Source organism: Rhamphochromis longiceps, linkage group LG10 (assembly GCF_057381845.1).
Source record: "Rhamphochromis longiceps isolate RC_006_pf linkage group LG10, R_longiceps_female_GT1.1, whole genome shotgun sequence".
Taxonomy (NCBI): Eukaryota; Metazoa; Chordata; class Actinopteri; order Cichliformes; family Cichlidae; genus Rhamphochromis; species Rhamphochromis longiceps.
This window is the reverse complement of record NC_140566.1, coordinates 36,335,050-36,351,664: the sequence shown is the minus strand read 5'-3', so window position 1 is coordinate 36,351,664 and position 16,615 is coordinate 36,335,050. Positions and strand designations below refer to the sequence as shown.

General features: G+C 43.0%; 1 protein-coding gene and 1 long non-coding RNA gene across 3 annotated transcripts in view; one reads left to right on the top strand and one right to left on the bottom strand.

The window, feature by feature from the left end:
• LOC146661423 (platelet-derived growth factor receptor beta-like) overlaps nucleotides 1-16,368 on the top strand; it is a 47,456-nt gene extending 31,088 nt beyond the window's left edge. For both annotated transcript variants that reach the window (XM_085421470.1, XM_085421471.1), the window contains 7 exons: nucleotides 12,575-12,697; nucleotides 12,786-12,897; nucleotides 13,483-13,582; nucleotides 13,665-13,770; nucleotides 13,846-13,951; nucleotides 15,769-15,901; nucleotides 15,991-16,368. In XM_085421470.1, the coding sequence (XP_085277596.1) occupies nucleotides 12,575-12,697; nucleotides 12,786-12,897; nucleotides 13,483-13,582; nucleotides 13,665-13,770; nucleotides 13,846-13,951; nucleotides 15,769-15,901; nucleotides 15,991-16,093 (783 nt within the window). In that variant the 3' untranslated portion in view covers nucleotides 16,094-16,368. The remainder of the gene's footprint in view (nucleotides 1-12,574; nucleotides 12,698-12,785; nucleotides 12,898-13,482; nucleotides 13,583-13,664; nucleotides 13,771-13,845; nucleotides 13,952-15,768; nucleotides 15,902-15,990) is intronic.
• LOC146661424 (uncharacterized) lies at nucleotides 3,380-6,546 on the bottom strand. Its single transcript, XR_014913611.1, has 3 exons — nucleotides 6,040-6,546; nucleotides 5,840-5,950; nucleotides 3,380-5,113 (listed from the first exon to the last, which is right to left on the bottom strand). It is a non-coding gene; the product is annotated as an uncharacterized LOC146661424 (long non-coding RNA).
• Nucleotides 16,369-16,615: the final 247 nt, after the last annotated feature.

Below are 16,615 nucleotides of genomic sequence, written 5' to 3'. Positions count from 1 at the left end.
TCCAAGTGTAAGACATGACATTTCCTGTTCCCACTAGGTGGCGCTCTGAGTATTTCTGACAATGTGCATATCAGTCTGTTCAGGGTGGGAGTGTTATCCTGCTTGTGAAGTTTGGGGGCAATCAGACTGGATTCCTTTAAGTTATAGCAATTTTGGTCTTCATGGCGACACATCAATGTTCGCCCTGCTGCTGGGGTCACGCCCTTTGCTGAAAACTCACAGTTTCCAATATGGTAAATGGCCTGTATTTATATAGCGCTTCACTAGTCCCTAAGGACCCCAAAGCGCTTTACACATCCAGTCATCCACCCATTCACACACACATTCACACACTGGTGATGGCAGCTACATTCTAGCCACAGCCACCCTGGGGCGCACTGACAGAGGCGAGGCTGCCGGACACTGGCGCCACCGGGCCCTCTGACCACCACCAGTAGGCAACGGGTGAAGTGTCTTGGCCAAGGACACAACAATCGAGACTGTCGAAGCCGGGGCTCGAACCGGCAAACTTCCGATTACAAGGCGAACTCCCAACTCTTGAGCCACGATCGCCCCAATACAGCCCAAGACCAACTCCTTAAGGCTTTCCTAGAGAAATTTAAGGCTGCTGAGGGCACTAATTTCTATACTGCACACCAAAGTTTAAAACATGACATTTCCTGTTCCCACTAAGTGGCGCTCTCCCCAATGTCAAATGCGTTGCATTGATGGGCTCATGACTTTTTTGTTTGTCAAAATTTGGGCAAAATTTTATTCATGTAGCTCAAAGTTTGTGTTCTTGGGACTTCATTTAACAATGTATAGGTGGCGCTCCAGACCATTTTGCAATGCTCATATGTGAAACCATTAAAACACGTAATTTTTCACCAGACCTGACATGTGTGCAAAATTTCATGAGTTTTTGAGCATGGTAAACTTGTGCTTTTGTTTTCACTAAATATTATTAATAGTAATATTATTATTATTAATAAACGAAACAGATACAAAAGGGCCTTCGCGGTCTCAGGGCTCGGGCCCCAATTAAGGCACAACAATTCTAATTTCCAGATTTCGGTTTTTCACAACATAAAACTTTTTAACCAATACATACAATAAATAATATAAATATATAAACGGAGCAAACCATATCCAGTGATAAGAATGTGCTGTAGACTTTAAAGTCACTTTTAATCCAAATGGTACAGTAGCCTCAGAGAAAACATTAGAACATGTACATAGAAGCCAGTTTACTTTACCATAAACTATATGGGTGTGCATCTATTTCTGCATATTTAGCAAAAATGTGCCATTTCTTCGCTCAGTGAAATGATGGTTAAGCTTCAGCAGCAGTTTGCTCTCAAGGTTCTTGCTGTGGAGATGTAACTGTTTAACAGTGAACAGGAGTCCTGCCTTACTAAGAAGTCCTTCACAGGCTCCAGATGCAGGAAGAGCTGTATTGATTTTAAATGACAGGTTCTTGATGTGGGGAAAGACATGCAATAGATTCACACCTCCAGTAAACAGACATGAAAGGTACCTCTCCTGCTACTCGGCTCCTGGCTTTCCTGACCCCATGGATCCAAAGAAGTCATCTTCATCAGACAGGCTGCTGTTTGTGCTGGCCTCATCCAGCTCTGTGTCTAGGTGATGTCTGATGAAGTTCAGACCTGTGGAAAGATGTATGGTTTTCAAAAGAATGAGGTCTGGGCATTACAGTGCTGTATAGCCTGCCAAGCTGCGCATGTTTGGCATAAAAATGTTGTCACACTGGAGATGTTTTTTACTAACTCTTGTTGAAAAACAAAATGTTGTCATTCATATCCCGCACAAACAGTTTGCAATGAATTCCAGATTAAGTTTAAAATAGGAACGTATGCAAGGCTAAGCAGTGCTAGCTAATAGATCCTCCTTGCACGTTTTGGCTGTTACTCCAGGGAAAGACGAGAAAGACGGTGATGAAAGCCGTGACTGGATGCAAAAAGATGAAACCCCGTCCCTTCCAACCAAAGGGAAGGGAGACGGATGAAGCTAGCCTCCTAACACAGGCTGTTTAAACTAAAGCTGCTGTTTCACATAATAAACCCTGTCAACCGCAGCATTGCCTTCTGATTTAAATGGTAAATGGCCTGTATTTGTATAGTGCTTTACTTAGTCCCTAAGGACCCCAAAGCACTTTACACTACATTCAGTCATTCACCCATTCACACACACATTCACACACTTTAACAGTTAAAGCAGTAGAGACAAGCTGTGTTTACATTTGCGTGGAACTCTAACTTCATTAACCAGGCTAGCTGTTAGCTTATAGCTCACACAGTTTGTGGGTGATAGGTTATCTCAAACTTATCTCACCACAACGTGGCGCCGAAAATATGATGTGATTCTAGTTTGGTCAAACTCAGGAAGGAAGGAGGAAACCGCCTCCATATCCCGGCAGTCATGTGACGGACCTCTCCACAGGGAAGAAGTGAACAAGGCAAAGGAGGTCCAGTATCCTAAAACTATTAAACATGCCCTCACTGCAACACACCAGAATAAAATTATTAGGTCATTAGCGAGTACTTGACTGCATGCTGAGGTGGCAATTCAGCCATTTAATTCATGTGTGTTGGACTACAGACATATCAAAAAGTTGTTGACACAACATTAGACTGAAGTCCACCTAGTAGGGCTGGGCGATATGACCCAAAATTCATATCTCGATATTTTTTAGCTGGATGGCGACATAAGATATATATCTCGATATTTTTTTTTTAAAGCCATAAGTTAAGAACAAAAAGAGAGTTCTTAGTCACACTGTGTCCCAGATGTCACACGGGCACTTTTATTTACATACAGCGTAGATGTACATGAAGAAATTACTCAAAAATAAATTATCAGCATTTATTAAATAATCATGGTCCATAAATAAAATAAAACAATGTTGTTTTTGTGCATAACAAAAAGCTCACAATTGTGCAGTCAAAATGTAAACTAATAGACGCTGAGCATAATAACAAAGAGACAGATTTCACAGCTGCACCACGTCTCTGAACAGGTGCCATTTGTGGTCCTTATACACACACAGTACGGTAATATTACGTTGAAGCACAGTAGTATCACTCCGCGAGGCTCCTCCCCGGTAGCCGTAATTCTCCGACAATCCATCAAGCGGTGCAGCTCCGTAGCTTAGCAAAGTCATATTAAAACATTTTTTGACAGATTGCTGAGCGCTGTGTACCACATAAAATCGGTTCGCGGTCAGTGAGCACAACCAGAATTCATACATAGGGCGCACTGTCGAGTTTTGAGAAAATGAAAGGATTTTAGGCCGTGCAGCTCCTCCGGGCTGCATGTCGTTAGCGAGGTTAGCTCGCTAACACGTTGACACCGTCCGGCGATCCGCGGTAACTTGCTAACGGAGATTTTCCGCTTTCATCTTGTCATTGCCTGCAGGTGAAACTATGGGGGAGGGGGAGTTGTGTTCAGTGAAGGAGAGACAAAAGTGGATGAAAGAGAGGCAAACCTGCGGCTCCACAAGTATAATTATAACGTAACATAGACTATATCGATATAAACGATATTATCACATCTTATATCTCGTATGAAAATATATCGATATTTTTTAAAAAACTTGATATATCGCCCAGCCCTACCACCTAGCCACAGCTAAAAAGAAATTTAGAGTAAACTTACCTGGACACAGTTAGACAAGTTGAGTTTTTTCATGCTGAAATGTTGGTTTGTTGTGGCTCACACTGAAGTCACCGCATTATAAAGCTGTTCTTGTAAGCGAAACATTCTTTGTATTTGAGGCCAAGGGTGTTCATCCTCTTCAATTCTAGCGGAGATGGTTGCCTCTCCCATGTTATTATGTGTTTCTTCTTTCTTGGGCCACTCTGCCCGCCATAGTGAATAACTGGTCATGTGACTGCATGCCTACATCTGATTGGTGAAAGAGGTACAGGAAACTCCACTGGTGGCACAATCTGTTATTTCTAGTATTATCTAATGTTTGAAATTAATTACCATTTTTTTTAAGTAATGAGTCAAATATTGCCAAATATAGAAGAATAACAGTAGTTCCTTCTTCACAAATGTACTCCAGTATGAGTAAAAAGTATGGTGCAATAAAGGTACTGCTAGGAGTACTTCTTTTTTTCAAAAACGTACTCAAGTAAATGTAAAAGAGTAAATCAAACTCGTTACTATCCACCTCTGCAGGAGTGCCATGTTTAGCCAGATGTTCACTTAAATTGTTGGCTGTCTGAGTGGTGTCCAAAAAACGATATGGGCTTCATAGATAATTGGGAAACTTTCTGTAGGAAACCTGGTCTTGTTAGGAGAGATGGCATCCAACCTCCCAAAATATGACTATCCAGAGTTGAGACCAGAAAGCAGAGTTGCAGTCTTACACGCCTCTCTGCAGCTTCTCTCCTCCTGTTACCCCCCAAAACCCCATCTCCACAGAGACTGTGTCAGCTCCCAAACAGACAAAAAACAAACTAAAAACCAGCAATTTAAACACAAAATATATATATAGTACGCACAACAGCACAAAAGAGTAAAACAGGGAAATTTATTATATTATTATTATTATCATCTTCATGGTTATTATTATTTTTATTATTAAACATTAAGTCTCTCTCTTCCGAGTCTTTGTTAGTGTAGCCAAGTACAGGATAGGGTAGGGGAAATTAAAGTAAGATGGAGAGAATGCTCCAATAGCTAGATTCGTAGGGGGGATAAAGTGAGTTGCGTGGAGAAGAATGACTGGAGCCACAGGTAAAGTTGCTATGAATTGTATTAAACTATTTAGCAACAATTTAACAGCATTTCATGAACAGGAATGAAAACATAAAATATAATACAGTGACAGCAATAATAATAACAATCAGAATCCTATCTGAGCACAGATATGTCAGTCTTGCCGGCTTAATAGTCAGTGTTCAGTCAAGTCAAACCCAACAGGTCAAAAGTTTGTGATTGGTGCGATTTCATCCTACCGCACTGTTGCAATTGTTCATGAGAGAAGAGCAACCTGCCCTTCTGGGCCAACTCGGAATGGCTGTGGTTCAGTTCAAAGGGAAAGGCTCGCCATCTTCCTCGTCAGGAAGAGATCCAGGTCTCACGATCCCAAAAAAAAAAACCTAGCCTGTAAAAAACAGGACTATTACTAATTCAGTTCACACTCTAATGATATACATGGCCATATGTGTAAATAATGCAAGTGCTATAACAAAACAAGCACAAAACATTAATTCTAATTTCTAACTATAGTATATACAGTGCATCTTAATCATGAATGCAATCTTTAAATCACAATCAGCTTATTCTATCATCAATGTGCACATTTCTATCAGAGATCAGAAATAAACCATAAACTATGGTAGATTTTTTTTTTATTTTTTTTTACAGCATTGCCCTTTAACTGAATTACAGGAGCATTGCTTTACACTGCATAGCAATGAAGCAATATATTATTTACACTCAATGTACAAAATAGAATTACCAAAAGAATATACAAAAACTCACAGGCTGTAGTTTTACAGTATGTGGTAACCTATCAGCACAGTAAGAATACACATGGACATCTATCCAGTGCCGCTCGAGCATCAAATGTAACAAAATAAAGTAGATGTTGATAAGTTAAGATCAACATTAACTTATTCCATCATCTAATTTTAGTGCATTTAATATTCAACAAGTAATACTAGAACATCATCAGCACACAAGCTGAGTGCTCAAAATGGCTGAACTCCGTGAGAAACCCTGTGTGTTCTCCCACAGTGAAAACGTGGTCAGCTACAGCTGCAGCTATGAGCATTAGGCTAGTTAGCTTTTCAATTAGCCTGATTCGCCCAGTCCCAGTTTAACTCACCAGCACACTTCTAATGTTCAACTCTCAGAGAGGATCTTGTTCAACTCTCAGAGAGGATCTTGTTCAACTCTCAGAGAGGATCTTGTCCACTTCATCCGCTCCCGCGCAGATCTACAACATTGAAATTGGGCCATTATATTCCCTGTTAACTTCTTGTTAGCTTTTTAGCTTCAAGGTTAGCTTAACAGCTTCTAACTCACCGCGATGGTTTCAAGGTCCAAAATGTTCACAATAAATCAGGTCCGTTTCTCCAAGGTCCATGCAGATCTCCGGTATGGATATTTGCTCAATTTATCAAGTTAATAGTTATTTTCCAGCGAAAAGCTTGGCGGTGAAAACCAGCGATGGTCTCGTGCTCCTCCGTCTCTCTCTGTGTCTGAGCATGTGACGGTACAGAGCAGGGGAAGGCGGGGCTTGTTCCTTCCTAACCAGTAGGGGTGTTAAATATACTCTTTGGGTTTTATTTAGAGCTGGGCGATATAAGATTTTTTCATATCACGATATGTTTTTTTCATTTCAGGCGATAACGATATCTATCACGATATAAGCCAAATAACTATATTTGTAAGATTTAAATGTGCCGTTGCTCACAAGTAAAATGTGAAATAATCAGCAGCTTGTTTTTATTTAAATATTTATTTCCCATAATAAGTTCATCCATTAAGTGGACGCGAATGGATGGATGAAGTTCAACAGGGTAGATGTACTTAGGGAACATGAGACTTTTTCAGATAAATAAAGGCAAATATTGCAAACTACACAAAAGGCAGCCGCTAAAGCGTTTAAGTTTCAAAATAGAACAAACGAAACAGACTAAATTGTCAATTCCACTTAGAAACAAAATATTAATTCTAAAAATAAATCTTAGTTTGTTTTACAGAAGAACAGACAAAACTGACTAACTTTTGTCAATATCAAATAAACTGAGAACTAAAAGGAAATTCTCAATCTCTCCTTGTTGTATAGCTGAGCTTTTCAAACAGTTTTAACAGTTACTTTAGTCTGACAAAAGCCGAATGACGAATTAGCGCTTCCAGTCAGAGACGTGTCCACACGTACACGGGTATTTTTGAAAACGGAGACTTTCCGTTTCCGTTTTAAAAAATAATCCCGTCCACACATAAAGGCAGAAATGAAGAAAAACGCTGCTATGAACATGCCAAAGCAGCAGGTGGCGCTAGATTCCTAACCGTGCAGAAATGTTGGCCAATCAGAAGTCTAGAAGCCTCGGTGGGAAAAAGTAAACAAAGCTGGGGCACAGAAGCAGAACCGAGTCGTATGTGTGGACGGACAGTAACTGTGTGTATATGTAAGCATTTAAACACTGCAGAGAGTAGAATTAACAGTAACAGTATTGTAGAAGTTCATTTCACCGAAACAATAACGTGGCGCACAGTGTGACGCATGCACCAGTTTATTGTATTTCCAGACTTGCTTTCGGCACAATTTACAGTGCACGCTACTCTGTTTTTTGTCAAACTTGAAATAGCCGAAATACCTTCACACTACGGAACTTCTGTGGCTCTTCCGTTCGACAATCTCTCCGGCATTGGAACCATCATCTGTTTTCTCTTCGGTAACCTTCGGTCACGCTCGGTTGATTTTTCTAGTCGGTGCACTCATTTCCTCCATTACCCGGGCGGTACGGTGGCTGGCTGCTTCCCAAACAAATACACATGTGCGGCTTGGCACTTGTGCTGTACGTAACAAGTCACGTGACGCTGCGGCTGTGATTGGTTCGGCTCTGCGCTACTTAATTTGGATTGGCTGACCTTTTTTCTTTTTTTTTAAGAGGACAAAAGCGGCGAGGTCTATCGCGATAGTTTAATTTCTCTAACGAGTAAAAGTTATATCGCGATACATATCGTTATCGTTCTATCGCCCAGCTCTAGTTTTATTCTTATATTTATAGTATTTATCTTTTATTATTGATTTATTTTTGATCAACTCAGTGATTAACAGAGTAATGATAAATCCCAATTAACAATAACATGTTGTAGTGCATTACTGAGTCGTGTAAACTCACTGGGTTACATTAGTATACTCTGCCTTACACACTGTACAACCTCATTAGTTCCCAGAATTTAACAAAATTATGCAAACTCTGCATCAAAAAAACTAAGTGAAGCTTACTTAAGATGACTGTTAGGACAACTTATTCATTGCAAGTACACTGCAATACAATACAAATTTATTAATATAGCACATTTAAAACCAGGGGTACACAAAGTGCTTCACGAAGCAATAGACAATAAATCATTATACTGAGCAATGAAAAATTAAAAACACAGTAAAATGAAGGACAAGCAAAATCATTAGTGAGTAGAGATAGGGAGAATACATAATAATCTAGGGAAAGATGCAGCGATTAAGAAATGAGAATTAACAAGGGGGTGGGGGGAGCTGGCAGGGGAGCTGGCCTTCCCTCCCCATCCTCCTCAGTTGCCTCCCTCTTCCCGCTCCACCACGCTCCACCACGCTCACCCACACATGCACGGCCTTGGGGTGCAGGTGTGTCACCAGGGTGCAGGGGAGGCACTCCCCCTCTGTCCCCTTCTGGCCACCTGTGCCTCAATTTTATTCTGCAAACTAGACATCCACATTACTCATACTCTCATAACACATACATATAGGTCCTTGGGGGTGGGCACGTTTTACAGGCTCCAGAGGATGGTCTGTGTATTCAAACCCATCTTTGGTGCTGGTGCCCTACCCTCAATTTTAAATGCATATAGACACTGAGGGTTTTTGGGAGGAGCCGTGCTGCTCTCTGGCAGCAGCACCATGCCCTCCTGTGTTTGAATTGCACTTTAGAACAGCACGCAGCAACACTACATAAGAGCGGGTGGAGGGCGGTTTGGGGTCCTCTCCCACACCCGTTCTGTTAACTGTCAGGGCTGGGGTGCTGGGAGGAGGTGCTGGCCGTCAGATTGGGGTTTGGGATGCGGGGGTACCTGGACCTGGGATATAGAATATGTTTGGGGAGTGTGAATGTGTGTAGAGTGTCTATTTGTGGCTGCTTGGTGACCTCTCGTTTGGGGCTCTCCTCAGCTCTTCCCAGGAGGGTGGCACAGTTGCCCCTTTGGTGGTCCTCCTTGGGTCCTCGTACTCTGGGGCCTCTGGATGTCTGGGGCCTGGATCTCCTCCATACCTGCTTCATGCCCTGGGGGGGCGGTGCTATGGCTCCCCACACTCCCTAGCAGATCGTTACATGGAGAAACCTTTTGAATACAAGCGTGCTGATCCACACAGGTGTGCACACAGGTGTACACCCGTGTGCACACAGGTGTACACACGGGTGTTCACAGACACAAACTTCACCTTTTTTGGCTGCTACCCCAAAGCACATTGTGCACTGTCGATCTTGTGTGCTGCACAATAACATTTAATATTTAGTATCTACTGTTATCTACTGCTAGCTAGTTTGTTGTGATAGTGTTGTATTTATTATGTTGCTCTTTCTTGCTTGTTTTCTCTTCTGTTTTTTTTCTCCATACAGGTGATCCAGGTGTTTTGTTTTCCCCCCTTTCTCACCATCTCTTCTCCCCTCTATTTTTCTTTCTCTCCATCTTTTTCTTTCTTTCTTTCTCCCTGTCCTATCCCCCAGTCATGTCTGTCCCGTCTGTAACAACCGAAAATCTAATAAAATAAATACACAATTATAATTAAGGTCAATTAAATGGACCAATATGGCAAGGCCATGATGATCCACTTGGTAAAGTAAATCTGCTTGGCATCTTTCTTGGCCTTCAAAAAACATGTCACGGCTGCGCAGCAGTCATGTGGTGAATTGAGAAAAGGATCCAAAATGCTGGCACTGGCTAGGGTGCGAGTGAAAGTTTATTTACAGAGGTGATAAGGTGACAAAAACAGGATGAGCAGAGCTGGGAGTAAACAAACCTAAACTGGGGAAAACTAAAGAACTCGGAGAGACGCAGACTGAACACCAGGTTAAAAATTGAGCCTCAAAGCTAGAGAAGGTGGGAGAAGGTGGGAGAAGGCAGTCGCCGAAATGTAAGTTTGTTTTTAAAGACCATGGTTCCACCATTCCCTGTGAGTCTTGGTAATCTGAAAAAAAAACACAGTCAGGGGGAAGACGTTTGGAGAAGCCTCCAAAAATTTGATTCTGTTCATCTGGAAAGGAGCTCACTGGAGCGAATCCAAGTTTCGGTCAGGAACAACACATCCAGATGTAGAGTAAGGAAAAGATTATTTATAATGAATGCTTACTACGCTTCCTGATGGACCTCTTAAACAGGGTGGGTGGAGGCAAGCAGATTGTTTAGGCAGACAGGTACACAGCAGTGTAGCGTCTCCAAAATCCCGATGTGGATCCGACTCATGAAAAAGCGGTCGCTGGAAATTTAACCAAGTTAGCCGATCATATGTGATTAATGTGTTATTCTCAGAGAGGCACAAAGCTAAAACAAGAATAAAAAGCACACAACAGTCAAAATAAAAAGTACGAAAACAGAAACGGGGGTAACAAGAGGTAGGAGGACACCTCTTGTTACACAGTACAGAGTACTAAGAATGAATTGATGTTCTTGACTATGCAATACTAATTGTTTACTCACTGGCAAACATTTCAAGTGCTACTAAATTAAAAAAAACAATTTGTGGTAGCATACTATTTTAAATTTTGCTTACACACAAATTAAATGCAAGTCAGTCCAACTTTTATTTTCAATAGCAAAAATCCAGAGGGAGAAAAACCAGAAAATTATTTAGAAGCTGATTTGATCCTTAATGGCTGTGCAGCCATTATAACTTACAACACAGAAGGTCAATGTTGACCTCATACAACCAAATTAGACTAGCACATTCCTACAAGCAGGGCTCTAGACAAATTTTTTGCCACGGTTGCACTTGTGTGCCTAACTTTTTTTAGGCACACCAGCACAAAAGTTAGGTGCATCCAAATTGTTCAACTGCATTGCTTAAAACCGCAGTTTTACATGTGCACTTTTTCGGGGGGGAAATTGCTGTCCATACAGACAATATTGATTTGTAAATAATTAACTAACAGTCTTGTCAATACAAAGTTCTTTATTTGGAGCACAGTTCTACAAGAAAGATAAGTTACTGAAAAAGTGCTTGTGCTTAAAGTGCTTTGGCTCTCTTTGGTGATATTGTAGACAATGTCAGAGCTGGCTATGAATTTCAGATGGATCAGGCCTTAACTTAACAAAAAAGTTATCAATCGTTCTTTTCATTTTTTCTCATTACCCATAGCTACATCCACTTCTGTCAGGCCAAGGCTGCTCACTGGGGCTGGGTACCATCACTGATTTCTACAATCCATTCGATTCCGATTCACAAAGTCCTGATTCTATTCAATTTTGTCTCAGACATTCAGAAATATTATAATTCTGATCCTTTATCAGTACTGACAATTGTGAGACTTCATCAGAGGTGTGAGCATCACAGCAGATGTCTTTGTGTCAAAGAAACTGAGAATAAAACACAGAAAAACATGAAGGAGATTTTCCTGGTTTTTAGCGGCCGGCAGCGCTGTAAGCAACGGTAGACTGGTGGGTAATAAGCGAATGAATAATGCAGAAAACAGAGATTTGAGATGGGAAACTGTTCTTGAAGTACACAGAGAGAGAGAGAACTGTGCATGAAGTGTGATTTTATCGTGGTGGAAGCAAAACAGCAAAAGTAAGAGTTAATAAATGACGACATTTATCAAATGTGAATCATAGTTTGGATCTTCTTTTGCTGCTAGTCAGTGAATTTTGGTTGGAGACAGACAAAACCTGCAGCTCAGAATCAGCGCAAAAACACGTAAACTCAATGGCCGTCGGGTGAGAAAGCCGAGAAAGACAAAGCTGATTCTGATGCGTCAGGTCTGCTCTGTGTTTACTTCTTTGTGCAGAATCCGTGTACCTGCTCTCATTTGCTGTTTGGTGGTTGTTGAAATAGTTCTGAGAGCTTTAACCTGAAATTCTGGCAAAATACAGTAATATTTAAAAGTCGATTCAGGATTTAATGAATCGATATCGCTTTATTCAAGCTATTCAGAGAGGTCCCGCCCCTGACTATCTCTGATTGGTTTAGACCATGATAGGGGCATAATGTGTTGCAGGGAATTTTTTTATTTTATTTTTTTACTCGAAAAGTTGGTCGCACTGGTGCAACCTAGGATTTTTTTTTAGTCGCACCATTGAAAAATTTGGTCGCATTTGGACCAAATTGGTTGCACTCCAGAGGCCTGTACAAGTCTGCTCAAAGAAGTCCTGCCATTAATTAATGCTTCAGTCTTAAATATGATCAACCTATCTCTAATAATCAGCTATGCACCACAGGCCTTCAAGCTGGCTGTAGTTAAACCTTTACTCAAAAAGCATCTCTAGGCCCAGCAGTCTTAGCTAATTATAGGCCAATCTCCAACCTTCCTTTATATCAAACATCCTTGACAATTCTTTCAGTGGTGCAAGTTTCAGTCACTGTTAAAATGTCCTGTTTATATGGTTGAAACCTGCAGTCAGCTGAGACTGAATAAGTCACCTGATGCTGATGAAACATTTCTCCCACTGAAAATGTCCAGATGAACGCAGTCAACTTTAGGGATTTCCTTACTTGGAGCATGAGCGTGCATCAAGACACCACTGTGCGATGTAACAGGAACAGGAAGTGATACTGAGATACGAGGGTTTTGTTGACCAGTTGATGTACTCACATGTTACCTTGTTTACCTATTTATCTGTATTCGTGTTGTGTGTCCCTCAGTGTGTGCACAGAGATCTGGCGGCGAGGAACATTCTAGTGTGCGAGGGGAAGCTGGTGAAGGTCTGTGACTTTGGTTTGGCCAGAGACCTGCTGAAGGACCAGGATTACATCGCCAGGGGAAACGTTAGTTAACCAGTTCAGTCAACTATACTGAGGGCTCCTGACATCATCAGGTCAGGTGTTCACCTGTGCACCCACCTGTGTGTTTCAGAGCTTCCTGCCGCTGAAGTGGATGTCTCCAGAGAGCATCTTCCAGAACATTTACAGCTCGCAGAGCGATGTTTGGTCCTATGGAGTTCTGCTGTGGGAGATATTCTCTCTGGGTAACCCAGTCTGTCACACCAGTGTCCGGCAGCCTCGCCTCTGTCAGTGCGCCCCAGGGTGGCTGTGGCTACAATGTAGCTGCCATCACCAGTGTGTGAATGTGTGTGTGAATGGGTGGATGACTGGTTGTGTAAAGCGCTTTGGGGTCCTTAGGGACTAGAAAAGCGCTATATAAATACAGGCCATTTACCCATTTACCATTAACAGGGGGTGGACTGGTTGAAGTTTATTGATTCTTCTTGCTGACCTTTACCCTTTAAAGTTATACACACAGTTTTAATTTGAAGTTGTAAATTGGTCATTAACTGGAAACCAGTTCAAAACCAGGAAACAGATCCAGCAGCTGGAACAAACCATTACCAGCAACCTCACAGCCCAGAAGAACAGACTTAACTTTAATCAAAGAGAAAAAAGGGAATTTATTGTACATTTCAATCAAAAACAAGAACAAAGGTCCAGACGTCGCTGTGAGATCTCCTTCAGCCTCACACTTCCCTCTGGTCGACTGTGACAGGTGTGTCTGCTCACTACTGTCAGCCTCGTCTCCGCCCCCTCACCACAGGGTTTCTGTGTTTTGGTCCCAGGCTGCAGCCCGTACCCCGACCTCCCCATGACCCAGGAATTCTACTCTGCTCTGAAGAGAGGATACAGGATGAGTCGACCCGACCACGCTCCTGAGGACATGTATGACACAACGCATGCAGGCGCACACATCAGCTTCCTGTGACAACGCTCAGCATGACCCTCTGCACTTTTCGGTCTGCAGGTACGACGTGATGAAATGCTGCTGGGAAGAGAAACCTCAGTCCAGACCTTCATTCTCTTTACTGCTCATCGCAATGGGCAACATGCTGACTGACGACTATAAACAGGTACCAACACCTGCCTCAGGTAAGCATCACACACCACCTGACCCAGGAGACGCTGATCATGTTGTTGTGTGTCAGCGTTACCTGCAGATTGCCGAAGACTTCCTGAAGGGAGGAAATCCAGCTGTGCACCGATACAAGCAGAGTTTATCCAGAGGTGCAGAGGAGCAGGAGGACACGCACGGTAACACACACAGTAACACAGACACAAACACAGTAACACACGCTAACACACTCTCGCACAGTAACACACACGGTAGCACACGCGGTAACACTCACTCGCACATACAAAAACAAAATCACACAGAGACACACACGCACACACACAGTAATACATACACAGACACACACACACTGAATTACACACAGACCCACACACCGACAGACACACACGGACACACAGATTTACACACACCCACAGACACACACACACACACACACACACACAGACACACATACAAAAACAAAATCACACATACAGACACACACATACACACACACACACACACACATACAGACACACACACACACATAGACAGACACACATACAGACACACACAGACACAGACAGACACACACACACACACACACACACACACAGACACACATACAAAAACAAAATCACACATACAGACACACACACACATAGACAGACACACATACAGACACACACACACACAGACACAGACACACACACCCACACACAGACACACATACAAAAACAAAATCACACATACAGACACACACACACACACAGACAGACACACATACACACAGACACAGACACACATACAGACACACACACACCCACAGACAGACACACACACACACACAGACAGACACACACACACCCACAGACAGACACACATACAGACACACACACACACACATACAGACACACATACACCCACAGACAGACAGACACACATAATAATAATAATAATAATGGATTGGATTTATATAGCGCTTTTCAAGGCACCCAAAGCGCTTTACAATACCACTATTCATTCACTCTTACATTCATACGCTGGTGGAAGCAAGCTACCGTTTGTAGCCACAGCTGCCCTGGGGCAGACTGACAGCCATATCGCGCCATTGGCCCCTCTGGCCAACACCAGTAGGCAAGTAGGGTAAAGTGTCTTGCCCAAGGACACAACGACTAGGACAGAGAGCCCAGGGATCGAACCGGCGACCTTCTGGTTACAGATGCAATTCCCAACCCCCTGAGCCACGGTCGCCCCGACATACACACACACACACACCCACACACAGACAGACACACATACAGACACACACACAGACACATACACACACACACACACAGACAGACACACACACACACACACACACACACACACAGACACACATACAGACAGACACACACGCACAGACAGACACACATACAGACACACACACACACACACGCACAGACAGACACATACAGACACACACAGACAGACACATACAGACACACACACACGCACAGACAGACACATACAGACACACACAGACAGACACATACAGACACACACACACCCACAGACAGACACACATACAGACACACACACACACACACGCACAGACAGACACATACAGACACACACAGACAGACACATACAGACACACACACACGCACAGACAGACACATACAGACACACACAGACAGACACATACAGACACACACACACCCACAGACAGACACACATACAGACACACACACACACACAGACACACATACACACACAGACAGACACATACAGACACACACACACCCACAGACAGACACACATACAGACACCCACAGACACAGACAGACACACATACAGACACACACACACCCACAGACAGACACACATACAGACACCCACAGACACAGACAGACACACATACAGACACACACACACCCACAGACAGACACACATACAGACACCCTCAGACACAGACAGGTCACTTTTGAAAGTTAAAGAAGTTTAAAACAAATCCCGCCCCCTTTCTTCACAGCAAGTGCCACCTCTCAGGTAAACAGGCCAGAGGCGGAGCCAGTAGAGGCAGGTTCCTCGCATGTCGCTTACATTCTGCCCGTTACCGAAGTCACAATTGAAAGCAGCGGTGGCGCTGCGCTGGACGCAGTCAGGTACGAAACCATGTGATGCTGTCAGGTACGATCCTGCAGGCTACGATGCCTTTGAGGATGATTGAGATGATGCTGTGTTTTCTCTGCAGCCCTTCGATGTCAGACTCTCCCGCCATCTCATACTCTCCCGAAGTGACATCATCAGAGAACAGACAGGAAGCTGTGGGGCCTGAGGAGGAGAGTCGTCTGTGAAGGTTTCACCTGCCTGAAAGTCTGGGGCAGGGTTTAAATAACCCATGCATCTCTGCAGAGGGGGGCTCCTGTGCCCTGAGTATGGACTGTAGGAGGTTGTGTAACCTTTTTACCTGCAAAGCTTGTTTAGGTCACAGAGTCAGAGTGTGCTGAGTGTGCAGCAGGTCCTGATTCACATTTATAAACTTTAGTATCCTCATGTACTCTGACTTTTCTATCTGTATATCCAAACTGCTGGCCCGTGTCAGGACTGAAGCTCCCATTAAAATGTACTCGTGGATCAGACTGTTCTGATGCTTCCTCATGAGAAACACAACACACACACATATCAGGGTCAACAACAGTCAGCTCACCTCCAATGTTCAGGTGGAGGTTCAGGTGAAGCTAGCAGCTACAGCCACCTGTTTCACCATCCACATCAGTCACAGAGGCCACACCCCTAATAATGCCAAGTTCAATACAATTTCTGAACATGAAGCTGCTTTGGTATCTATATAGACCAGTTTGTGTATCAGGCTGTGA